The 23,202-nt window shown below is 44.0% G+C and overlaps 1 protein-coding gene across 2 annotated transcripts in view; it reads left to right on the forward strand.

Moving 5' to 3' along the window:
- The window catches only part of kif26ab (kinesin family member 26Ab), a 62,568-nt gene that overhangs the window by 30,669 nt on the left and 8,697 nt on the right, over window positions 1-23,202 (forward strand). The window contains exons 1-7 of one of the 2 annotated variants that reach the window (XM_030719496.1): window positions 13,499-13,671; window positions 16,125-16,308; window positions 18,921-19,133; window positions 20,179-20,272; window positions 20,930-21,192; window positions 22,110-22,293; window positions 23,029-23,188. In XM_030719496.1, coding sequence (XP_030575356.1) covers window positions 13,652-13,671; window positions 16,125-16,308; window positions 18,921-19,133; window positions 20,179-20,272; window positions 20,930-21,192; window positions 22,110-22,293; window positions 23,029-23,188 — 1,118 coding nt within the window. In that variant the 5' untranslated portion in view covers window positions 13,499-13,651. Of the gene's footprint in view, window positions 1-13,498; window positions 13,672-16,124; window positions 16,309-18,920; window positions 19,134-20,178; window positions 20,273-20,929; window positions 21,193-22,109; window positions 22,294-23,028; window positions 23,189-23,202 lie in introns of those variants that run through there. The other variant, XM_030719495.1, reaches the window with a different exon arrangement.

The following is a 23,202-nucleotide window of genomic DNA, read 5'->3' on the forward strand; positions in this document are numbered from 1 at the left end:
CTTGGCCTGCAGAAATACAATCATGATAGGCTGGCCTCGAACAGCATTGAGTTCGGCAGAAAAAAGGGTGGAGGAGATGCACTGTTCTCGATTTGAAGCACACCCACTTCCCGACCCTCTGCAGCTGTTGCCTGCAAGAGGGATATCATCAACATTACTGTGATATTGTTTTTGCTCATTTTTTTCCCCCTTAACATTATTGTTGATTGAAATGTAAAAGAGTCAAAAAGGAATCGACTCAATCAGCAGTGTTTTCCATTTGCTCTGGTAGTGCTGTAGCTGGAAAAAAAAAAGAAATGGATGAAATTAGGGTCCCTCATGTTTTAGACATGACTGAAAACTCACATCTGATTAGTATTCTTTTTTTGTTCTCCATACATACAATTAGTGAGATGTGCGCGCAAATCCTACGAGCCCAGGTTGCGGGAGCAGAATAACCAAACAGCAGTTTTTTTTACCCCAGTGGAGTGGAGAAAGCTCCTTGGACACTTGTCTGACATTCACTAACACTGTTCCATTCAGAGATGAAATTTTAATTAGAATGCAATTAGCTGGAGTCTTGGTGCTCTTGCTAGACTGTTGGGGAGAGGAAAAGGAGAGTGATTAATAATGTTTAATTTTTCATTGGAAAAATAAGTCAACCATTCAAATGATTAAGAAAGCATTTCATTTAAATATGTCTGGCAAAAACACTGGTTTGATAACTACACAGCCTTTGCGACAGTCGCCGTGTAGCAATCAGGAATGCATCCCTTTAGATTATTTGTGCCTGTGAATTGCTTAATTGTGCCTTAAATAATTTCATTCTTTTAATTTCTTCTGTCTAATAGTGTCAAGTTAAAAACAAGTGAACTTTGATATTTTTGTGGTTAGGTTGTTAAGAGCAGTGATTCAGCCTCTAGAGTTATTTGCCTCAGGTTCCTAGCATTATGCTAATACAGTCATTTTAACACGGGTTGTATATTTTAGGGCTCTTCTCTTGGCATCCCTAAGACTTATTTATTTAAGGCGATCATAGAGTTTTAATGTAATTTATGTGCAGACATTTATTTGAGAGAACAGATGATTCATGGAAAGGATCTACTTATTAATTTAAAAGAGGAAATGACTCATTTGTTCACATGGATTTGTTTGATTAACAGCATTACACAGATGCCTTCCAGTCTGTGTAGATACAGGCAACTCAAAGAAAAACTCAAAATGTAACTTTAATTCTCTATCTTCTTGCTTGTGGGAGATTTTTCCTGTTCAAGTCCATCAGCCACTGATATCATCTTGATGATGCTTCTTCTTCCAGAAAATAGGAAATGTCTTTGATCATTTGTGAAATTCCAGATAAAAAAAAAAAAAAAAAACTCTTCTTTTGTCCTGCTTCCTGTTTCTGGTAAAACCAAAATATGACCCCAGGGCCAGTAACGACCAGTTAGCAATTAGACTGACTTTACAGTTGCAGAGAGACAGGAAGAGTCAGGGGTCAAACTCTGACTGGATCGTGTGTGTATGTGTGTGTGTGTGTGTGTGTGTGTGTGTGTGTGTGTGTGTGTGTGTGTGTGTGTGTGTGTGTGTGTGTGCGCGCGCGTGCGCATATCATTACGTGTGTTTGTCAGTGTGTTACTGGGGGTAGGGGTAATGAATTTAGAGCCATGTGTTCAGCTGACTAGCACGTTAAGCACTGATTGCCTTGTGACAGAGCATATGATTAGTGTATTGACACAGCACTGTGTAATGAAACCAGGCGGCGCTCACAGCGGGGACTAGACAGGGTGGCTAACTGCTGCCTCGCATAACCTTCTACCCATCTTTCTATTTCGTTAACACCTGCTGATTGTGACAGTGTGTTTATTCCACACAAGGCTGGGAGGAGTTGGCTGCTCAGTTTGCAGCCTACTTGGATCCATTGTCAGATTTCTGTGTAGTAGTATGAGATAGTTTTATGTTATATTGCTGGGCCTCTGTTCTGTCACTTTGCTACCTCTCTAATCATACTCCAGAGATGAACGATGGAGTTACTCAAGGAGATACAAGGAGATAATGAATAGAGTATAGAGGACCTTGCAGACACAACAGTCACTGGATACAGATTTTAAAGGTGGCACACAGGCTGGTGGGTTGGGCTTTGCAGGGGTAGGGCGAACAGCTGTTTGCTGGAATGCGGCCCTGGAGGAGTGTCAGGAGGAAGTGGTTTCATGGTCATCAACCGGTGCCCATCAGCTGCTGCCCAGGTGAGTGTTTGTAGAGTAATGACTGTGATTGTGCAGAAGGAAACCTCCTGTAATTGTGGCAGCAGGGCCATTTAGCCTTGGCTCTCCTGCACACACACAAGACCCTGCCTTTGTGTCAGGAACACTCACTCTGCCCTTCATCGCCCTGGCTGCTCCGAGTAACCATAGAAACAAGTCATTAGCTTGTGGGAATAAAATGTAACTGATTTTTCTTTCAAAAGTGGAGATTGGAAATCAGGAAGTTGAAACAGCCCTCTCTACTCCACTGAACTATAATTTAGTCAGATGGAGGGATGAGCATCTCTTCAATAATGAGTCCTGCATGTTGCAAAGTGGATGCACAGCAGGATCACAAGTAGCTGCTCTTGCTCTGAATAACAGATGACTTGCTGAAGTCCAGTGTCCAGTTATTCTTTTGAAGTTTGCGTGAGGAACTAAGCCACACAGCCCATTCAGTTTGCTTGTAAAGGAGACAGTGATGCAGTCCAGTGATGCCATCTATAGAGGCTCACAGTAGACAAAGCAGCTCAATGCTGTGTTTGGTTGGCTGTGCCGTGATGGACAGCAGGGATCTCAGTACATGACAAATAGGCAGGATAGATTATGTGAACCAGAAGGGTGCCCTGAGCACAGTTGATCTGGCCCACATAGCAGGAGGATAAAGAGTGGGACAGTAGCTGTTCAGGAAGAATGTCCTTATAAATGTTGTCATTCAGACAGTGTGCTTGGGCTGATGCTCCTTTCTGACAGCATCACGAGCAGGAGGCCTGTGCCTGTGGAGAGGAATATTGGATTAACTACCATGAGAGTGAAGTAAGTCATTCTGTACACAGACATCATTGAGCTCACTTGGATATGTGATATTTGTGTCTGTGTGTATTTTGCGTATGTTTGTGTGTGAGAGGTGCAAGGTTTTCTTTCTCGCTGCCCCTCCCATCTCTCTCTCTCTCTCTCTCTCCCTCTCAATTTATCTTTCTTTGTGTACCACACGCTCTTTTCCGCTCTGTGGAATGTGCAGTTTTGTGGAGTTGGATTTGGACTGTCTGATCCCTGGAGGTGAGAGGCTAATGGTTTTGTTGTCAAGCCACAGTGAGATGGATTCCACCACCAGAGCAAGAGTGTGAGTGGAATGTATAGCGTGTATAACACACTGTAGAAACCTTGGCTCCATTTTGAGAAAGTAGCCACAGTAGAGCTGAAATTTTAATACTACCTCTGTCTCCAGAGCCTGACAAATGAGAATTGATTCATATCAATCTGTTGAATCTGAGCAACACATGCCCGGGGCAGCGAATGGCTCATCAGAAGTATTGAGTGGGTGGTAGCTGGGATGGTTGAGCTGCTCTGTGGTATTTGTCTTTGTTTACTGTTGGATAAAACACCAGCTGGTATTTTCCTGCCATAATCTGGCTGATGGGACTAATGGCTGCCTCTGTGCAGCGGCAGACTCAGTGGCAGCTGAGGCCACAAAAGGGCTGAGGCTCAGTAGATAAACCCAGGTGTGAACCTGTGAACCAAGGCCTGACAGGCACCGTCAAGGCTGAGGTGTTGATGCCTGGCCTTGGAGCCATCTGTGCCAGGTAGATACATCCCACTACCCACCTTCTCATCCACGCATGAAAAGCAAAATACTACTCCACTCTGACTCATAACCCTCCATTATTCTCAGGTAACAGATAATATGTTTTTTGATATAAAGATTAACATGGATAAATCCATGTTCATGCCTGACTGCATATTATGAATAATGTTAGAAATACAAATTTGGATTCTGTGCTGCCCTTTACACATTTCAGATTATTATTGCTGTTGAAGAACTGATCTTGCTTTTGCATATTCCCTCTCAGTCTCTGGAGATCTGTGTCTTCCCTGGGATATGATAACTTAGTGTGATAGTGTGCCCCCTGCAGCACCAGACTGATGGGCTGTGTTGTGATGGGCAACATAGAGTCACTTGTGCCTGTCATTATGAATGGCAAACAGCTCCAGTGAAAGGGAGGCAGAGGGTTTGTCCGAGCCTTCGTGATAACCCGATGCCTTTCCCCACTGATACCCCAAATAAATCCCTGAGTCAGGAAGTCTGTCTGGCCCACTCACATAGCCTGCAGGAGGATAGTGCTGGGGGTGGGGATGACAAACAAAGAGCTGAAGTGCTGACTCAAGTCTGTGTGCTCACCCTGGGTCCACATGTCCTAAGCCCTGTGGGGAAAGGGGAAAGCACTGCCATCCGCTGCTGACAGATGGATAACACACATGAATAAATGTGGCGCATCGCTTAACACAGGGCTGCTTTTGTCACTCAGGATGGTGGTAGAGACAATAAAAAAGCTTTAATTGTGCACGATTACTTCATGTGGGCAGAGGAGGTCATGCCCCCAGCATCAATCCATTTCCGGCTCTGTTTGCCTGCCCACGTCCAACATTCACCATTTAACTGCATAATGTTTCTGATAACTGCCCACTGGGCTCAGCGATCAGTGCATTAGTGTTTAGTTATCGTGTTAGACTAAATTCTCTCACCCCCAGCATGTTGAATGGATATTATGCATCATGCCTGTAGGGGCTGAGGGATGCCATCTAAACCTCTTTAGTGCACCTCAGTGAAAAGTGTCATGCAAATGGAGTCTATTATCTCTTTCATTACAGCTGCTTTCTCTTTAACATTGTGGGTGAGACACAGTGCGAGAGTGCGGAGGAATAAGAAAGAGTAAACTGCAATAGCTGGTGGCAGGGAATATGTGTTGAGGAATTTTATGACCTATTGTGTGCAGTCTTAGAGTAGCGCCTGTGGCCTCATGAGCTCCCATGAGCTGCTTTTATGTCTCACAATCCAAGGAAACAAGGATGGTTCCTAGTGGGGCCTCTCAGGCATCACTGCTCCTCAATGCTTAGCCAGGCCATGGACTTCTATTCAACATGAATAACTAATATCTGCCTAAACACTGGTTGTAGGTTGATTTCCCCATACGCTAGAGCTTTATTTTGTCGAGAAACACACAATACACACAATAGCCCCCCCCCCCCCCCCCCCCCCCCCCCCACACACACACACACACACACACACACACATACCCATCCTTTGGTAAGTCAGTTGTTAGGGCCTGGATGGTGCTCAGATTACCACTGAGGATAAGGGCATTGTCAGGACAGGGTTACCTCATCGCCCAGAGCTCCAGTAGCTGAGTCATTTTATTCTGATCACACTTTTTATTTTAATCTCTGTCTATATGTAGCTTGGCTCCAGGGGGCTGAAAGGCTTCAGGCAGGCTGATGGCTGCAGTGGGGAATTTAAAACGTAAAGTAATTATGGGACTTCTAAGAAAAATTTAACTCAACAAATATTGCTGACAGTTTATTATCAGAATATTTTCTGCATTAAACTTTGACTTATTATTACAAAATAAGCTCCATCAAGACACGGTACATGCATAATAGTCCTTTTAGTACATAGTCCATGTCTTATTTGTGCCACAGTCCACTTCTTAGTGGAGAATTATTAAGATTAAGAGTAATTGTATAGGATATTGGGCCCCACCTCTTCATGTCCAGTTATGTATGAGACAAGCGAGTGGCTTGGACGTGCAAAACCGCCGTATCAAATTAAAAGCTGCTAGGACGGTTTATCTCCCCTGTGTTTCTGTCACTGTTTTCTACATGCACGTCGTCTTGAATGGAGAGGATTATAGCCCTTAATCGGTTCACGACCCAGCGCATGAGAGCCAGCTGTGGTGTGCTAAAATCCCCTTTTCCCCATACACTCTATGAGAACCAGCTAGTGTAGCTGTGTGTGTTTCGGTGACTCAGTTTATGGGTATGTGATACAGGATAAACTCCTTCATTTGAATATTGCGGCTGTAGTCGAAGACATCTTGGTAGCTTCTCTCAGGCCCACAGTTTCTTTGCTTTCCCTGCTTTTACATTAGGATTGGGCTCCACTTTTATTTCATCAACATTTTCTTTTGCGACAGCACACCTCATTTCACGTGACTTGGACCTCTAGTTTTAGTTGAATTGCCAGTTGCCCAGAATATAGATGAAAGATTAGGAAACACATGTAAGACCTCCCCTCCCCCCTGCATTCTGTCTCACCAGGCGGCCCACTGATTAATCACTCCCAAATGTTCTCATCAGCCGGTGGGCCTGTTTGTTGTGATAGCCTCTGTGTGGAAAAGTGCAAATAAATAATCGCTAGGTGTCTTACTCTGGCAGCAAATGATTAATGAAGTGAAGAAGTGATCCAGAAGTATTCAGACTTCTTCCCTTCTGCCGGTCTCTCCCATAGTTAGCACGGTCTCAAGTCCTCTGATAATGTTATGTATTATGCTACATGCACATTATATTTGATTGAGGAATTGTCTCATTCTAGACAGACCTCATTTGTTGCTTGTCTATCAAATATCCTGCCTAGAAAGGCAGTGAAGCATTTTCTGAGACAGGAAACGTCACTCAGTCAGTGATAACTTTATGTGTGTTCCAAAAGTTGTTTGCTTGCCCTGAGTGGAACAGTCTACCTGATGTTTTGAAGGGAAGACGTGGGTGGGATGATGGGTGAATCGCAGTTCAACATGTGAAAATGTGGAGTTATTCCAGATTCTGTGCAGCCTGGGAGAGGAGCAGAGCAAAATACCTGGAGCAGTGTCTGAGGAGCAGAGCGAAAATGCTCTGGAAGAGATGAAAGCAGCTGTTAATCTTTGTCAGCAGTGCCAGGGGTGGGAAGACTGCAGTCTGCGGAGCAGGGAAGAACATGTCTTCATTATCATCTGTCACCCATCAGCTGAAAAGTGAATCTTCTTCCAAAGACTTTTACTTTTGCTGCCTGAAACAATTTTGACATATTACTTGAGCATTTTCCTGACGCTGCGCTTTTTGGAAGCCTCGTGTAAACAAGTTAGACTCAGTTGCTAGATAATTTTGAATTACTTTAAAATTTCATTGCAGTTATTTCCACTTATTTCCTCAAGGGGGCTTTAATTGGCCCATTTATCTAATTGACTAAAGATCCTGCATAGCTAAAGCCCTGCGCTTTCTTCACCTCTTCATGGCCTAATGTTCATGCTAGTTAAGACCACATTAGCAAGACTTGATCCTGAGTGTTAGAAGGAACAATAAAGTGAAGGTAAATACAATAATACCCCACCAATTTCCTTCCTTTGCTCATCTTAAGCCTTCCTTAAGACCCTAGCTTGGCAAGAGAGTTTTGTGGCCTTTCACTCAGGGGTTGAGGTGAATTAGTGGGTGTGTGATTGGGATGATGGGTTCAGGGTGTCTGGAGACACAATGCTAAATGCGCAGCACATTAAACACAAAATCCCTGTGTGTTTGTCTGCCAAAAATATTCCCACTTCACTTTAACCTTATTGGCAATGACAAAGTGCCTTCTCTGTATTGCAGTGGGAAAGTGAGGGTCTGTTGGCATGAGCCAGTTCTTCTTGATCTGATATCCAAAGGCACAGAAGACAAATCAGCCTAGTATAGTTTCTTTGATATGTCTGAGCAAAATCAGAGTAAAACGAACAAAGGAGTTCTTTTTACCTCCATACCGATCCAAACCACTTCTTAAATTTGTGTTGTTTACCACGATGCACTGAATCACCAAACCAGGTTTTCTTGAATATTGATGAGTTTTTTTCACTCTTTGGAGCCAACTGTTCCATTTATTCTTGGCCCGACTGGGGATTCCCATCTTTGGGAATAAAGTAATTCCAAGATGGCTGTGGCATACCCCCACCAATCATTTTTTCCCCAGTTTCTTTCTCAGGCAGAAAATGATTTACCTCCTCATGGACAGCGCTTCACTGGCACAGAGCCAGTCCCACTGATCGAAGAGAGGACTTGGCTGCACACCCTCCTGCTCCCTCCCACCCTCACTCTCTGTCTTTTTTTTCTTTTGCTTCCTCTGCATCTTCCTCTTACTTACTATCCCCTCAATTCATTTCTTTAATGCCATTCTCACCTCTACTGTGCTTTTTTCCCCATTTACCGCTCACAATCCCTTTCTTCCCCTGTGTTCCAAATGATCCCCTGTTATTCAAGCCATTCTCCAGAGGATTCCCTAATCCCTTGTTTTCCAGCTCAGTCCACAGACCGTTTGAAAAGAGTTCTAAGGAGATTGGGGCAGAACAGGTTTACAACCTCTGGGTAGAATTTGGGATTTTATTTACAGAAAGCTGCATTTTTTTTTCTTCCTCTGACAGGAAATCTCCCTGAATCCACATTATGATACAAATGCGACAAGTCAATTGCAAAAAAGGCGACATCACTTTTTGTGTGGAATCATTTCTTTTTTGTGATGACACATTGTATCCACAGATGTTACATGAATGCATTCGGCCTTACTTAATTGGCTGTGGATTGGCGCAGTGAAGATGTGCAGCCTTGGGCCGTCAGCAGTCAGAGCACAAATAATGATCCATTTGATATTCGGTGTCCAAGGCCAGACATTAAGCAGGAACAAAAGGCTCGTTGAACACCTTGTTGGAACAAAGAGCTTTCCTGAAAAGCCTCGGTCCATGTGGTTGGAGTGTGCCATGCAGGATATTGCTCAGCTAACTGGACATTGCATTCATTGCTGTCTGGTTTTGTGGGGGATTCGTTTATCTATTTCTGAGGATTTATAGAAAGTCTATAAATCGTAGCCTGGAGGTGTTTGGCCACTTCCAGCAAACTGCTGCTGTGTAAGCCAATACAGCACAGAGGAGCTCTGCTCTCAGTATACCATTAAAACAGCCAAGCAGGAGAAAGCAACCTCGGAGTCAGTTGAAAGCTTCAGAGCTTTGGATTGATAAGATTTAACTGACAGCCAGATAAGCCTGATAGGTCTCTTCCATTTTAATGTATCTTGTGCTGCCAAAGGAGAGAGGAAACACATTTTTCAAAACTACTGAAAAGATCTTTATTTGGAATGATGCTCATCTGAATCTGAGTCTGAGTGATAAGATGCTGAACAGAGGAGAGTGTTTGATTCTCTAGCTACAGGTGGGAGGTTTTTTTTTTTTTTTTTTAGCAGCATCTGTAAAATAAAATTGCACATTTTGCTACACTTTTTTTTTATAGCCACATTTGGCATTAATTTCAGTGTCCATGGTGCTGTAGCCTCAGGTAGTTGTTTTGAGTGATTTAGGATAAGAGGGAGGAAGTGAGAAAAACTAAATTAATGTTTATACCAGAGGTCTTTTAATTGCAGGGAGACTTTAGAAAGAAAATGGGTTCATTATCAGACTAAACTTCTGTGCCACACAGGAGGATCTGTCATCCATTGAGCAGCCAGCTACCGTGGCTGTATCCCCATGTGTTCAGTGCTGTGTGTCAGGTAACCCAACTATGTCTCTGTGGGGCAGCTGTGACTCAGGGGGTAGAGCAGGTTATCCACTAATCAGAAGGCTGGTGGTTCAATTACAGGCTTTTCTGTCTCTATCCTGAAGTGCCTTTGGGCAAGCTACTGAATATAGTTCAAGTGCTGTATCAGTGGAGCTTGTTATGGTTTGAGTAGTCAGCGAGGCTCAAAGAGTGATATATAAATACAGCCCATTGGCCATTTCCCTGGTTAGTTTAAGAGCCTACCTTATGTGACCCCTGGAGCTTTTAGTGTTAGGGTAATGCATGTGTTTATACACTACATCTGAGATATGGGGACACTTACAGCGTCACAGGGCAGGCAAACTGTCTTTTCTAATCCTCTGAAATACAGCTACAACGGATGAACTCTGAGGAAGCTTTTATGGCATGGAAACATTTGTCTCATTTAATGATCGGCATCCTGACCTTGTTAGTAAATCTTGTCTGGGTGGGCCTTCTTGCTGCCAGCGCTGGTTGGCAGAGTATGACATCACCTCCTCTTGTCTGCACACCGCGTGAATGTGTGTGTTCACTGGCTGATGTCATGGTCACTTAACCACCACTGAAGCTTAAAGAAGGCTGGGTCAGGCTGTGGGTGACCTGAGACTGCCACCAATGAGGCCGGTGCATAGATGCAGATTTGCTTTAATCCTACCTAAATGTGGCAAAGAGAAAACCATGAAGTGATGTCTGTACATTGTCTGCCTTCACACTGAACCTCGGTCTGGTGCTCTTGCTTTAACAGAGCTAAGTCTGTATTTCCCCTGCAGACAGTAGATTTATGTTATACCCCCCACACCTTTGGGGCAGAGAGCTGTTTGATCATGTCAAAGGCAGCCCATCAATAAGACAGGCTGTACTGATTTTAGCTCTGGGGAAGTTTCTTAATGATTATCTTTTGACTCAAAAACATAGTACCTGACCTCACACAGACCAACAAACAACCAATCAATCATGACCATCTGCTGATATGGCATTTATGGGCATGGTAAAATTTTCTGCACATGACAACAACATGACTATACCTTCCTCAACTAACAAAAAAAAAAAGTCTCACAAATGCCGTCACTAGTATGGGGTACATTCTCAGTGTCTCTAGCAACCAGTGAGTGAGTGAACTCATTGTGCCGTAGTCATTATCGCTGCATGGTGTTGAGGCTGGCTGTAGCCCAGTATTCCCATCTCCCATTCGTGAAGAACTATGCCAGCCTGCTAATCAGCAGCAGTGGGAGACTCGCTGTGGGTGGGGTGGCGGGGGGTAAAGCAGTCTGATATCAGACCGAGTGATCTGATCCCCGCATGAATGGCCAGAGCAGCCTTATCTTGTCTGCAGAGGGAAAAAAAAGGAGAATCACAGAAAGGAAGTGTCAGGGATAGTAAATGCGGCCAACATGGTAATTAACCACAGAAAGGAGCTACCTAAAGAGCTGTATAGCTGGCGAGGAGAACAGAGACAAATTTGTACAAACAAGCTAATGGGTGCACCGACTAATGTTTCTCTGGGTCAGAGGAATTTCTCTTGTTAATTTGACAAAGCCAAGAAAAAAAAAAGGCTGGAAAGATTATTGACAGGCTAAGCGAAGCTTTGAAACCAGTCGGAAAATACAGCCTCCCCATTCTTTCTCTGTCGTACCACCATTGACCTCCTCTCCTCCTCCCTTGCTGTCACTCCCTCCTTAGTTAGAGGACAAAATCTACATGTCCTTTCTCAAACAAAGGCACCAGGAGACCTTTTCTTTTAAAAGGTTCTTGATTTTACATCTGTCTTGCTTTGCCTCATTTATATATATTACTCTGATTATCTGTCCCTATGGTCTGTTCATAAGAAGACAATGATGGAGCTGAAAGACTATCAGGATAGCTCCAACTGTGACTGTCCCCTATTTTTATGTCAGTTTGATGTATAACAGTCAAAAGCACACTGGCAGTAGCAGCAACGGGGATGAGAATAATTACCGGTTGCTCTGTCAGAGTGACCAATGTTGACATTAGTATTGTCTTTTATTCATCAGCTGTTGCCAATCATTGCTCAAAGGGATTCAGTGGTGGGGAAGTGTGCAGAAATCTGTTAGGAGACGGTCCTTGCACTTTAAAATGAGCACACCTCAGGCAAATTAACTTGGACACACTGCAGAAAAGCAAAGGTAAGCGTGCTATGGATAGAAAAAAAGGTAAAGGTTATGCGATATATCAAACAGCTTCATTACTGTACCGTGCTGTCCAAAGATGTAGGTAGTGTTGGTTTTATTTTATTTTTTGCTTTCAAATTTAATCCAGCAGAGTTCATATGAGGGGCACTGTGTCAGTGGGAGAGGAGCCGATAGAGCTTTGTGCTGCATGTACTTTCATCTGGCAAGTCTCACACCCACTCTGTTTGCCGATATGTTGTAGTAGGCACTCTGCAGCCAAAGTAGCAGCCTTTCAAACAAGACTGGCTGGTTGGGGGCTGAGAGGGCTTACTGGTAAATTGGCAGCCCGGGGAATACAGGGTACTCTCACCCCAGCGCTCACCCACTCACATGCTTTCATTCCCCTTTTTACCCTTGACCAATGACTGACTGCACTCTCTCTCAGTGGCCAGCATAAATCTGCCTTTCTAAGATGTCATCTGTTCATTGTCTGTCATTTGCTCACAAATTTTTTATTTATTTTTTTAAATCTCCCTCAGATTTCCAATTGAGTCAGAGCATCACTCATTCAAAAAAATCCATCCATCAATCCATCCTTCCTTATCTGTGTATTACTCCTTATGATTAATACCACTCTCATTGTTCTGGCTAATTACATCCGTTAGCAATGACAAAAAAATACATATATGCAGTGTACACATGCTACCCCTCAAAAAACATAGGAACACACATACAGACTTGTGCTCGTGGATGCATACACTGTAGGCATACTAACCAAATCTGTTTGAAGTGTGGGACCCTAAAAGAAGAGAGGGCTCCTGTATGCATTAACTATTCATGTGACGTGTGGTGGGGTGCATGCATGTGTGTTTGTGCAGAGGGTTGAATTAGAGTGCGTGTGTGCCTGTGTGTGTATGTGTGTGTCTGTGTGTGTGTGGGTAGAGAGAGAGAAAGAGCGTACTCGCAAATTGCGCCGCAAGCAGCCAGCAATCGAGCGCTGACACCTCGTCTGGCAGTCGGAGGGAAAAGGGGCTGGGCTGCGGAAAGAAAGGGAGAGAGAGGGAGAGGAGGGAGGCTGGGAGAGTGGAGGGAGTGTGTGTGAGAGAGAGAAGCAGGGAGAGAGAGAGAGACAGACACGGCAGGACAGCTGCCAGAATTTCTCCGATTGCAGGAGAAGGACCAAGAGGTGGAACAGGAGCAGGAATTCTTCTCATTCTCAGCTACTCAAGGAAATGTTGCAGCTCAGCCAGGAGCACTGATTATTTTCCCCGCCTTCTGCCTGTAAGCAGCAGAGGCTCTGGGAAGGACCAGGGCACAAGGATCTGTAACCACTCATAGCAGACAAGTACAGTGGATTAACTGAAAGAGAAAAAAAAAAAGCATCCTATGGAATGACTGAGGAATTGGATGTGAAGAAAAAGTACAACTGAGTTGGAGAAACAGCCAGGTTTTTGTGTTTCTGAACTGCCTGGAAACTTTTGCAGGTGCAAGAGACATGGAAGGAGTTAGAGATGCTTTCGTGGCGTAGGAACACAGAAGGTGCACATTCCCATCCTAACCTCATCCTCACCTTTTCTTAAGAAACTCTTTGGATTACTCCTGCGCTGTGCACCTACTGCTTTTTCTGAAGGGCACTCCTCCTGTCTGCCCACCTCCACTCAGCCCCACCTGCCCGCTTGTTCCATTCAGTTACTATGACGCCCACGCCTCCTGCTCATCGTTCTCCCTCCGCCCCCCCAGCTTCTTGCAAACCTCTGTGAAATTAAGTGGAACGTTGCTGATTGTGATTGGAGCGAAAAAAGGACCTCTGTGCCCTAAGTAGTGAGGAGCCCCACCTCGCTGTGATCTTGCTGAGTGTGCCGGCGTAGCAAATGTGCAAATAATGGAGAAAAGTAACAACACGGGCACGAACAGCAAAGTTGAACTCTATCAGTTGTCTGTTTTTTGACTATGAGCATAAACTAGATGATGGATTGGAAAGAGCTGTAAGTACAACATAACTTGTGCATGTCGGGGGGAAAAAAAGCTTTAGTTCACTTCTCTAGCATTCAACACAATGCATGAAGCATGAATTTATGGTCATGTTTTGGCCCAGTTCAAATCGAAGCGATACTGGGCTTCACTATACACATAGATTCACCTTTGAGCATTTAGAGAAAGTTGTGAAGGAAAACCGCTTCATTAGCATGGAGATTGAGTGAACAGGTGGACAAGCTGTTGTGGGCAAAGAAATCTGAGCCTGTCTTCACTGCCTCTTTTTTTTTTTTTCCAATGACTGATCATATAGTTGGGTAAGGCAGAGAGAGAGAGTGTAAAGAGAACATGGGAGGGAGAGGTAGGGAGAGACAAGCAGTTAATTTACCTGTGTACATGTGGCTGTGTTGGAAAAAAAAAAAGGATAATCACACTTTTTTTTAATCCACACCTTCCATTCAGGAACATGTGCACTAATTGTCATTGTGCTAAATATATTAAAGCTCAAGGTTACAATCTCAGTTTTGGGCTGTGAACACTACTCACTGCTCAAGACAATTACAAATAAGTGGAGTGCCTTTTTTTTGTGCGGCTCTATGGGTACTGCTTGATTTATGTCTAAACTGAAAGAGAAGCGAGAATGAGGTGTGAGAGAGAGTGAGACAGTGAGAGACAGGGCGACAGGGTAGATTTATCTTGAATGAATGTGCTGCGGATACCTCTCATAAATGAGCATACACACTCACAAGTCTGGATACGCACATGCACGCAGTCTCGCACGGCCACGTGTGCTCTGCTGTAGTTTCCCCTTTCTTTCTCTCCATCTCACATTCATCTATTCCATCTCACTCCGTGTCACACGATCCGTCTCGCATGCTATCACACACAGGCAGCTCCCTGGGGAGAGCCTTCTCCTGTAGTCTTCTTGGATGCAATAATTATTCCATCAGCAAGCAGTGTGTTCGCTGATTGTGCTCTTGGGCTGTCACTGCAGGGGGTGTACAGTGGAGAAGAGGAAGCGAGGTGGGTTGTCTCTCCAGGACACAAGGAGATAGCAAGGAGAGGGGGTTCTGTTTTTGGCAGCAACCCACCCAGTCCTGTCCAGAGGAGCCCAGAACATGACTAATGAGCTCAGGCTGGCCTCTTAGAAAAATGCTACTCACCAGGACATGGATCTGCTTCTTTTTGTTTTTTCCGGTTTTCCCTTTTCTCCTTTTCAAGTTCTCTGTCTCTTTTAGCTTTCACGAAAACCCTTGCTCTGCAGATTTCTCACGTTCTGTTCTTTCAATCAAGTCTTCCTTAATTCTCTGTGCCACACTTTCCTTCATGTTGACAACCGCCTCTTTGTCTTCCCTGTATTTCTCTGAAATCTGATTGCTTGAATGAAACCCATTTGAGTGCATTTGAATTACCTTGGGGTATTACTTTCCTCGCTGCCCTTGAATTACTGCCTGAGGTGTGTGTTAACTGATCTAGGGCAAAGCAAAAACTAGAACCACTCAGACCAGGGTCCCTGCAGGCCGAGCATAGATATCGGTGCTGCCTTTTAAGTTGAAGAAGTTTCGACAGAAAGGAGTGAAATCCTTCTGACTCACTTGTGAACATCTTCTCCTTGAAGAGGCCAGAAAGAGAGTGGTTTTTAAATTGAGAACCGATAAAAAAAAAGCTGGATTCAGTTACAGAACTGGGTTCTGTTTGGTATCAGCATCACAGAACTGTCATATGTCTATTTAGATATCACTAATGTAACATCTGATGTGCTAGCCAGCTTGGATACAATGATAAAAACTCCCAATATACATACATGCTCCAGCTTTACTTCAAATGGGTGAATATGCTGTCATCATTGCTTTGCTATTGTTTCAGAGACTGACATGACTGTGCTAGAGAGAAGTGTTTCAACAGTCTTCAGCTGTCATATCCATGACAGTGTTTAACTATGTTTGATGAAGATAAATGCATGTATTTCCTGTACCTTTCTGCTATGTCTCTACAGTCTGTATCTGGTCCCTTTGAGGCAAAGAACCTGGTGATCATTTGTCTTAGAGTGCTGTTCTGTATAAAAAACATAAAGGTGTAAGAGAACTCCATCTTTAGTTAAAGTAGAGAGCTGAAACATTATCCTTCTTGGAATGGGAGTATGAGTTGGGAGTTGAAGGAAAAGCATTTTTAGAGTAGAGAAGGGTTGGGAGTGCTGGCATGGTGTAACTCACCTCCTGACTTTGTTTACTCTGGCAGACTAAAAGCAGTTTGTTGACCTTTATGTTAAAGTGTTAGTGTGTGGTTATTGTCAAGGTAGACATTTCAAATCAATACCCCCCCCCCCCCCCCCCCCCCCAAAAAAAAAGCATTACCTGAGCAAAAAAAGAAGAAAAAAAGGAGTTGCTTAACTTTCCAGCTTGGTAGTTTTCTAAGTATAGCTTCACTTTCAAGGTGTTTTTTTCTTTTTTCTTCCCACCTCCAGGGCAGCTCAGAAGCTGAATCTGTCCTCCAAGCGGAAGAAAAACCTGCCCTCCCTGCTACACCCACAAGAACCCTCCATCTACCCGACCAACTTCAGCGGTATCTTGCAGGTCTCTCCACCCCCTGCCCCACCATGTCTGCTCCGTGCTGTTTCCAAAGTGAAAGAGAACCCAGGGATGGGAAAGGTGAGAAGAAACACACAGAGGCACCAAAGACAGAATGCTTTTACTGCACAACATCCAACATGTGTCTTACAAGCCACCATTCCCTTCCTCCCCTGCAGAACTTCTTAAGCGCATGTTTATAAATACACACAAACCCCTATTTGAAGGGCTGAATGCAAAGTGGCGACAGACTGGTCCGCAGGCAGCATGCTGTCTGGTCCAGTTCATGCAGATGCAGCCAGATAAGCCTGCTGGAATGTCATGAATTCACTTAGTTTGTGAGACCAGCATTCCTCTCTCTGAACACAGAAAGGACAGTAAAAAACTGTAACTCACCAATCTGTGGTCACATTAACAGCAATATTTCTAATTCCATTTTAGGTGCAGTGTGCAACGTTGAAAGTCAGGCTGGCAGCAATAGGACAGTCATTAAACAAAGCTGTATAAACACATCCCTCTTCCTTTGTGGTTTATTGGGTATTGTTTGTCTGAGCTGGCGTCCTGTATTTATAAAGCAGAAGAAGTCCCCTAGCAAGATTAGATCCCACCTGGATAGGAAGTGCTCGCTTCTGTTGCCAGGTATCCAGACGGTTGAAATTTTGCCATATATTGTAAATCTCCCATTGAGACGTGGACTTCATAAAAAAAACAAAAACCAACCTGTGTTAATAACAAGCCTCCTCAAGCCCACACCTGATGTATATGATCCATCTGTGCAGCGTAAGGAGCTGGTTTTCAAGGGGAGATTAGGATTTATGATATTTTATGATATTGTTCCAAGTCTGCTAGGACAGATTTTCAGGTTTTCTGATTGTGAAGCAAACACATCAGTGTGCTTTCCCAGCTCCTTTGTGTCTGCCTCTCTTTCACTTATGGAATCCCACTTGAAATAACATTTTCAGTACCCTTCATGGTTACCCTGCATCTGTTTCATATGAATTTAATGTAAGACTTGGGTGAATGTCTTGTGTGTATGTGGGTCACTTCCGCTTCTCCACTTTTGACCTAGGCACAGTTCTTTCAGGTGTAGAGAGCTGAGTGGATGGAGCAATGCCAAGGCACACTAATGGATTTTGTGGGGGATCAAGGGACAGGGGAACAGGGGCCATTAGCACAGAGTCCGAGGTGTGAAAATACTACAGCCAATCCTCTGTGGCCTCCAGTATCTGATCTCTGCCAACATAAATAAAACTGAGACATTAGCTCGCTTGGTAGCCTCTGTCTGGTAGACAGACATGTGGTTATCATATATGGTAGCCTTGTTTAAATGACATAGCAAATGTAATTCACTCAACATATGCACTTGTCAGTCACAATAGGAGCCCCCTGTGGAGTATAACAAGTGGTTGCACTTGGCCTGCGGAATCCGAGATAAATTCAGTCACTGAAAGGAAGGGTTTTCCAGTCAGATTATTTGTGAGTGCTGGAGCCTAGATCTGTAGCAATATTTATATACGAGTCAGGGAAGAATGGACCTTTTGTGTAGGCGTGAAGATGGCGGAGAGTCCCTGGCTGAGAAAAGTAGCCTTGTGTCAAAAAGGGAAGAGAGTTAGTTGTATTTTAAGGGTTTTATTTCAGTGCCCGAGAGGCATCAGGTGCTTTTCCAACAAGCTTTAAAATGGCTCTTGGATTGAATTCCCTGTCATATATACTATAGCACAGAAACGATTCAGCTGATGTAGCATTAGGCGTAGCACTAAATACTCTTGGAGTTGACAGGGACTCTAAAGACTGCTAAACATATCCAAAGAGCCATTTCTGTTTACTGTCAGTCACAGATATATTTCCACGGGGCCTTCTGAGAAGCAGAAGTGGCGCTGTCGGACCATCAGATTGTAAAGCAATATAGAGATGCCAGAATTTCAAAAGAGGTGTCGTATAGCCTGACACATGTAAGTACACCCACACAGACCACGAATTGCGCATCTCTGGATTAGAGACAGGAAACAATAAAGTCTCTTTTTTATTATCTGTAGGAGGCGCAACTGCAAGGCATGAATGGGCTTGACAGAGAAGTGCTGAATCAACTTCTTTAGATATAAGATCCTGCTTAGCGTAACATGCTGGCATTAGGAACTATACGTTTACCTGTGAAATGTGTTAAGAATCTAAGCTCACTTCATAAATATCAAGCCCCAGAATGCAGCAGGGTGAGTTACTTGATGTCCAATCATTGTGCAGGCAATAGAGGGAAAGGGAATAGAAGGAGGGAGGGCATATGCTCCTGCACTCCCACGCTGGTGAGCTGTTCCTGGTCCAGAAAAAACAATCTCTAGTGGGATAATCCCCCAGCAGGGAGCTTCACACACACCAATTTCCAACGTTTTCAGCTGTGACTTTCAATACTCACCTTGCTGCCTTTTACTAACACCATTAGCCAATGTGTTGACCCAGGGAGTGTTTCTATGGTAACCTTCAATGTCCATCAGCTCTGACAAAGGGGACGTGATGTTAATGCATAACGCTAAAGGACCTTCAGTTTGGAACTTTATATAGAATGCCTGCCGTGTGTTTTTCCGGTGTCTTCGCTCGGTGTGCTATAATGAAAATGTCTGTCCTTTTGTCATGTTTTGTGCCATCTCAATTTCTCATACACCAGTGTTCTCTCTCTTTGCTTATTTGCTGTTGTTTAGGTAAAAGTGATGATGCGTATCTGTCCATCTCTGGAGGCTGCAGACTCCTCAGAGGCTCAGTCCTTCTTGAAAGTAGACAGCAGGAAGAAGCAGCTGACCCTCTACGATCCTGCATCCAGCCCACACTCTAGTTCAGGGCACAGGAGATCTGCCACTGTGGCCGTCCCAAAGATATTTGCCTTCGATGCTGTTTTTACCCAGGATGCTTCACAAGTAAGGGCCACTATATGTGTGTGCCTGTGTGTGTGTTTGTGCGTGTGTGTGTGAGGTTTCTTTTTTTAATGTGTTATCGGGGAATTCAGTCTCTCAAGGGCAAAGGGACATATTTATGCTTGCAGGGTGTGCCCAGGGGCTTAAAGAAAAAAATGTCTTACTTGGGTCAAGGGGCATTCTTAGCAGCATGGGCCTAACAGCTGGGCCTTTTAAGCCCTCTGAGGAATGACTTGAATCCACTCCACTTATATCTAACCACTCCTTTCATAGAACAGCTATATCTAACCTCAGCCATTTGGAAGACACAGCAGGCATAACTGCTGAGATCAAAGTCAAAGGTCAGATATACAGTATGTTTAGTACATGTGACTTAGGAGCAGATCAGATTTGCTCTCTTCACACATTAAGACAAACACCACAGCCTTTTAATAGAATGACCGAATCTGTTTTGCTCAAAGACTAAATTACCAGAAAATCTGAGGTAATCTTTTTTGCATGTCCCCACGGTGCAGTACACTCTAAATAACTATGACAGCAGCGTGTAGGATGGCATTGCCGGTGTAGGATCCTGTTTCCATACCTCAGATCTTCTATTATGCTACCGACTTTGAGCAATTATTTTCTTAAGTAAGCTGCTGATGGCTAGAGCCTAAATGTTTCTGCTGCAGACTTGAGGCCAAGCTGCTAGATTGTGCTGCTGGGACAGCACTGCTGGTGGCTAACAGTACCAACAAGCTGTTCTGTTGTTAGAGGTCTTGTTTGCTGTGTGATGTATGGGAAGGGGCCTTTGCTGCAGAAGCCTTGCCCCAGATGACCCATGCTGAAACAGATTGCAAAAATAAGCCTCACCATGCAAGACGCACAAACACACATTAACATACACACTTGAGTGATGAAAAATACTGAAACTAATAATATGATTTGGTGTAAGCAATGCCAAATAGCTGTTTAGTTTTTTCTCAGCACGCCTGTTTTACAGTGTTTCTTGAATGTGGCTGGATTGTAAATCGACTGTGAAGGGCCTGTCTCTTTGTGTTTTTCACAGGCTGAGGTGTGCTCAGGGACAGTAGCTGAGGTCATCCAATCTGTGGTGAATGGTGCAGACGGCTGCATCTTCTGCTTTGGCCAAGTAAAGCTCGGTAAGCTCCTCCACTGGCAACAGATTAGAGAAGTGCCTTTGTTAGCTAAAGAAAACTCTCGTTGCTTTTTGTTAGCTACACTTGATGTCCACAATTGGCTTAGCGGTGCACTGGGGTGAGTCCAGGAATGGGTGATTGAAGGAAAAGGAATGGATAGTGAGTCTGGGGTGGGGGTGAGGGGTAAAGTGCTGCATTCAGGCTTCAGGGCTCAGTCTGTAATTAAAATCTTAGTAATTGGCCTGGCCAGTGCTCTTAGGCTGCAGGGCTTGCTTTTCTCATGGCGCTGTTTCCAGTAGCTGTAATTCTCTGCGGAATGACTGTGTCTGGAATAGGCCCTTGGATTAGCATTTGATTTTAAAAAAAGTTATTATTATATTACTTTCACCTTTCTGACTATTACCTCAAATCCTCCACATCTGCTATTATTAATTTTTTCAACAGCATTTGTTAAACTGAATATCCTTTGAGAAAATATCCAATGCCAGAGTCTATTTTTTTGTGAACTTCAGGCCCATTACAGACAGGTTGATAAAAGAAGCAATTTTATTTTGAACATATACAGTAGTGAGAGCAGCAGGCTTCCAGACACAAGGCAATATTTTCATTTCCATCCTCCCATCCACACTCACCCCCCACCCCCTTTTCCCACATCTCCAGGCAAGACATACACCATGATTGGCAAAGACAGCTCCACTCAAAGCCTAGGCATTGTGCCCTGTGCCATTTCTTGGCTCTTCAAGCTCATCAATGAGCGCAAGGAGAAGACGGGCACGCGCTTCTCAGTCCGCGTGTCTGCAGTGGAAATCTTTGGAAAAGATGAGGAGCTAAAGGACTTGCTGTCTGAGGTGTCAGCAGGCAGCCTGCAGGAAGGCCAATCCCCTGGAATACACCTGAGAGAGGATCCCATCTGTGGCACTCAGGTGAGAAGTGTTCCATCTCTCTACTTTTTCTTTGTTCACTGATCCTTTCATTCTCTCTGTGGGTTATAAAATATTAGTCTGACTGAGTATTGATCTTTCACTGTCTAGGCTCTAGCTTTTTTTTTCCCCCCACAAAGATGTTTAAAGTTCTTCGAGTGCAGTGTGTGTGTGTGTGTGTGTGTGTGTGTGTGTGTGTGTGTGTGTGTGTGTGTGTGTGTGTGTGTGTGTGTGTGTGTGTGTGTGTGTGCGTTTTCATCTCCCATGACTTCCTACCCTACCTGCTCCTAAAACCCTTTCTTTATATTTCTACCAAACTCTTCTGTGGTATTGATGGCTTTCTTCTTACCTTTGTATTGACTCTTCTGTCAGCATCCATCAGCATCTATTACCGATGTATTAGTGTCAGGCCTCTATAGCACAATAGAAGTATTACTGGGGGGATGGTGGATGACTGCATGTTTGAAGGCACTCACAGGTGTTGCTGTCAGATGTTTTTTGGGGATATGCATGGACTCTAACTTCAAAGGGTGTGCAGTACTGTAAATCTCCCTCTTGCGCTTCCTTTCAGCAGCTATGTGTAGGCTCCATTTATGATGCTCCTGCCTTCTCTTTTCTACCTCCACCTTGCTTTCTTTTTGTATCCCACCACTGCCATCATCACATCATGTTGAGGTGAAGAACCCCTGCCTCCTGCTCCACTATTATCTCTCCTAATCCTCCTCCCTCTTTGTGCATATCTGCTGTTTTAATAGCCCCTGAGACCCAATCTAATGGGAAAGAAATGTGTGGCAGGGTCCAATTAACTGGCTACCTTCTCTTTCTCTTTCCTCTCTTCGCAGGTGTTTTTTTTTTTTTTTTTACATCCGTCCTCTTTTGCACACCTTAACCCTATTCTGTTTTTTTGTTCCTTCCTTCAGCTTCAAAACCAGACTGAGCTCCGTGCCCCAACTGCTGAGAAAGCCGCCTTTTTCCTGGATGCGGCCATTGCTGCACGAAGCACAAGCAGACCAAATGTTGATGAGGACGAGCGGCGGAACTCCCACATGCTGTTCACACTGCACATTTACCAGTACCGTATGGAGAAGAGTGGAAAAGGGGGAAGTTAGTATTATTGGATTACTACTTCTGTGCAGCATAGATCCAAAAATTTGGCACTACACATTTATAGTAGAAAATTACAGAGGGAACCATATGCAAGCAGGCAGATTAGTGAATGAAGATCACACTTCCTCTAAAAAGTACTAAAATACAAGCTAATCTAGATTAATAGATTCCTCCATTTAGATATGGCTAATGGTTGTTGTTTTTTTTTTTAAAACATAAGCTCTTTAAAAGCCTAAGTGGATTTAATTGCACTTCAGGTTCTAATGGAAAATCAGTCTCTTTTCTGTAGTATGTGATGAATTAGTTCTGGTCTCTGCAAAACAGAAATGTATTTGTATGCTTGTAATACATTCTGGTTAAAGAGCAAGTAAAGCCTGCTGGTGTATGAATAACATCAATCACCCACAGGAAAATGTGTAGCTCTGTGATTTACAAGGACAGACACTGGCATTCGCTCTGTCTGCTTTTTAAATTATTAGATGGGGACTGTGTTTCTAATTGTCAGTAGATTCTCGCATTTTTGCGTGTCTCACCAAAGGAGACTCCTTGTTGCCATGAGTTACACATCTGGTGGAGGTTTAGCAGTCTGGCTGCAGTCTTACTCATAAATAATCCAGACAGCTCAAACAGAGCTATGCCACTCCTGTCATCAGGGCACTTTGTACAGGGAACTTACTTCACATAGGGAGTGTCTGTGCTGTGCTCACCTGGTTCCTCTTGTGCCGTCGGCAGTGTCGGGTGGACGGAGCAGGCTGCACCTTATCGACTTGGGGAGCTGCGAAAAGGTCCTGAGTAAAAGCAGAGATGGGGGAGGAGGCTTGTGTCTTTCTCTAAATGCACTGGGAAACGTCATAATGGCTTTAACAAATGGAGCAAAACATGTACCCTACAGGTGAGAACACCACC

The sequence above is a fragment of the Archocentrus centrarchus genome, chromosome 22, assembly GCF_007364275.1.
Source record: "Archocentrus centrarchus isolate MPI-CPG fArcCen1 chromosome 22, fArcCen1, whole genome shotgun sequence".
Taxonomy (NCBI): Eukaryota; Metazoa; Chordata; class Actinopteri; order Cichliformes; family Cichlidae; genus Archocentrus; species Archocentrus centrarchus.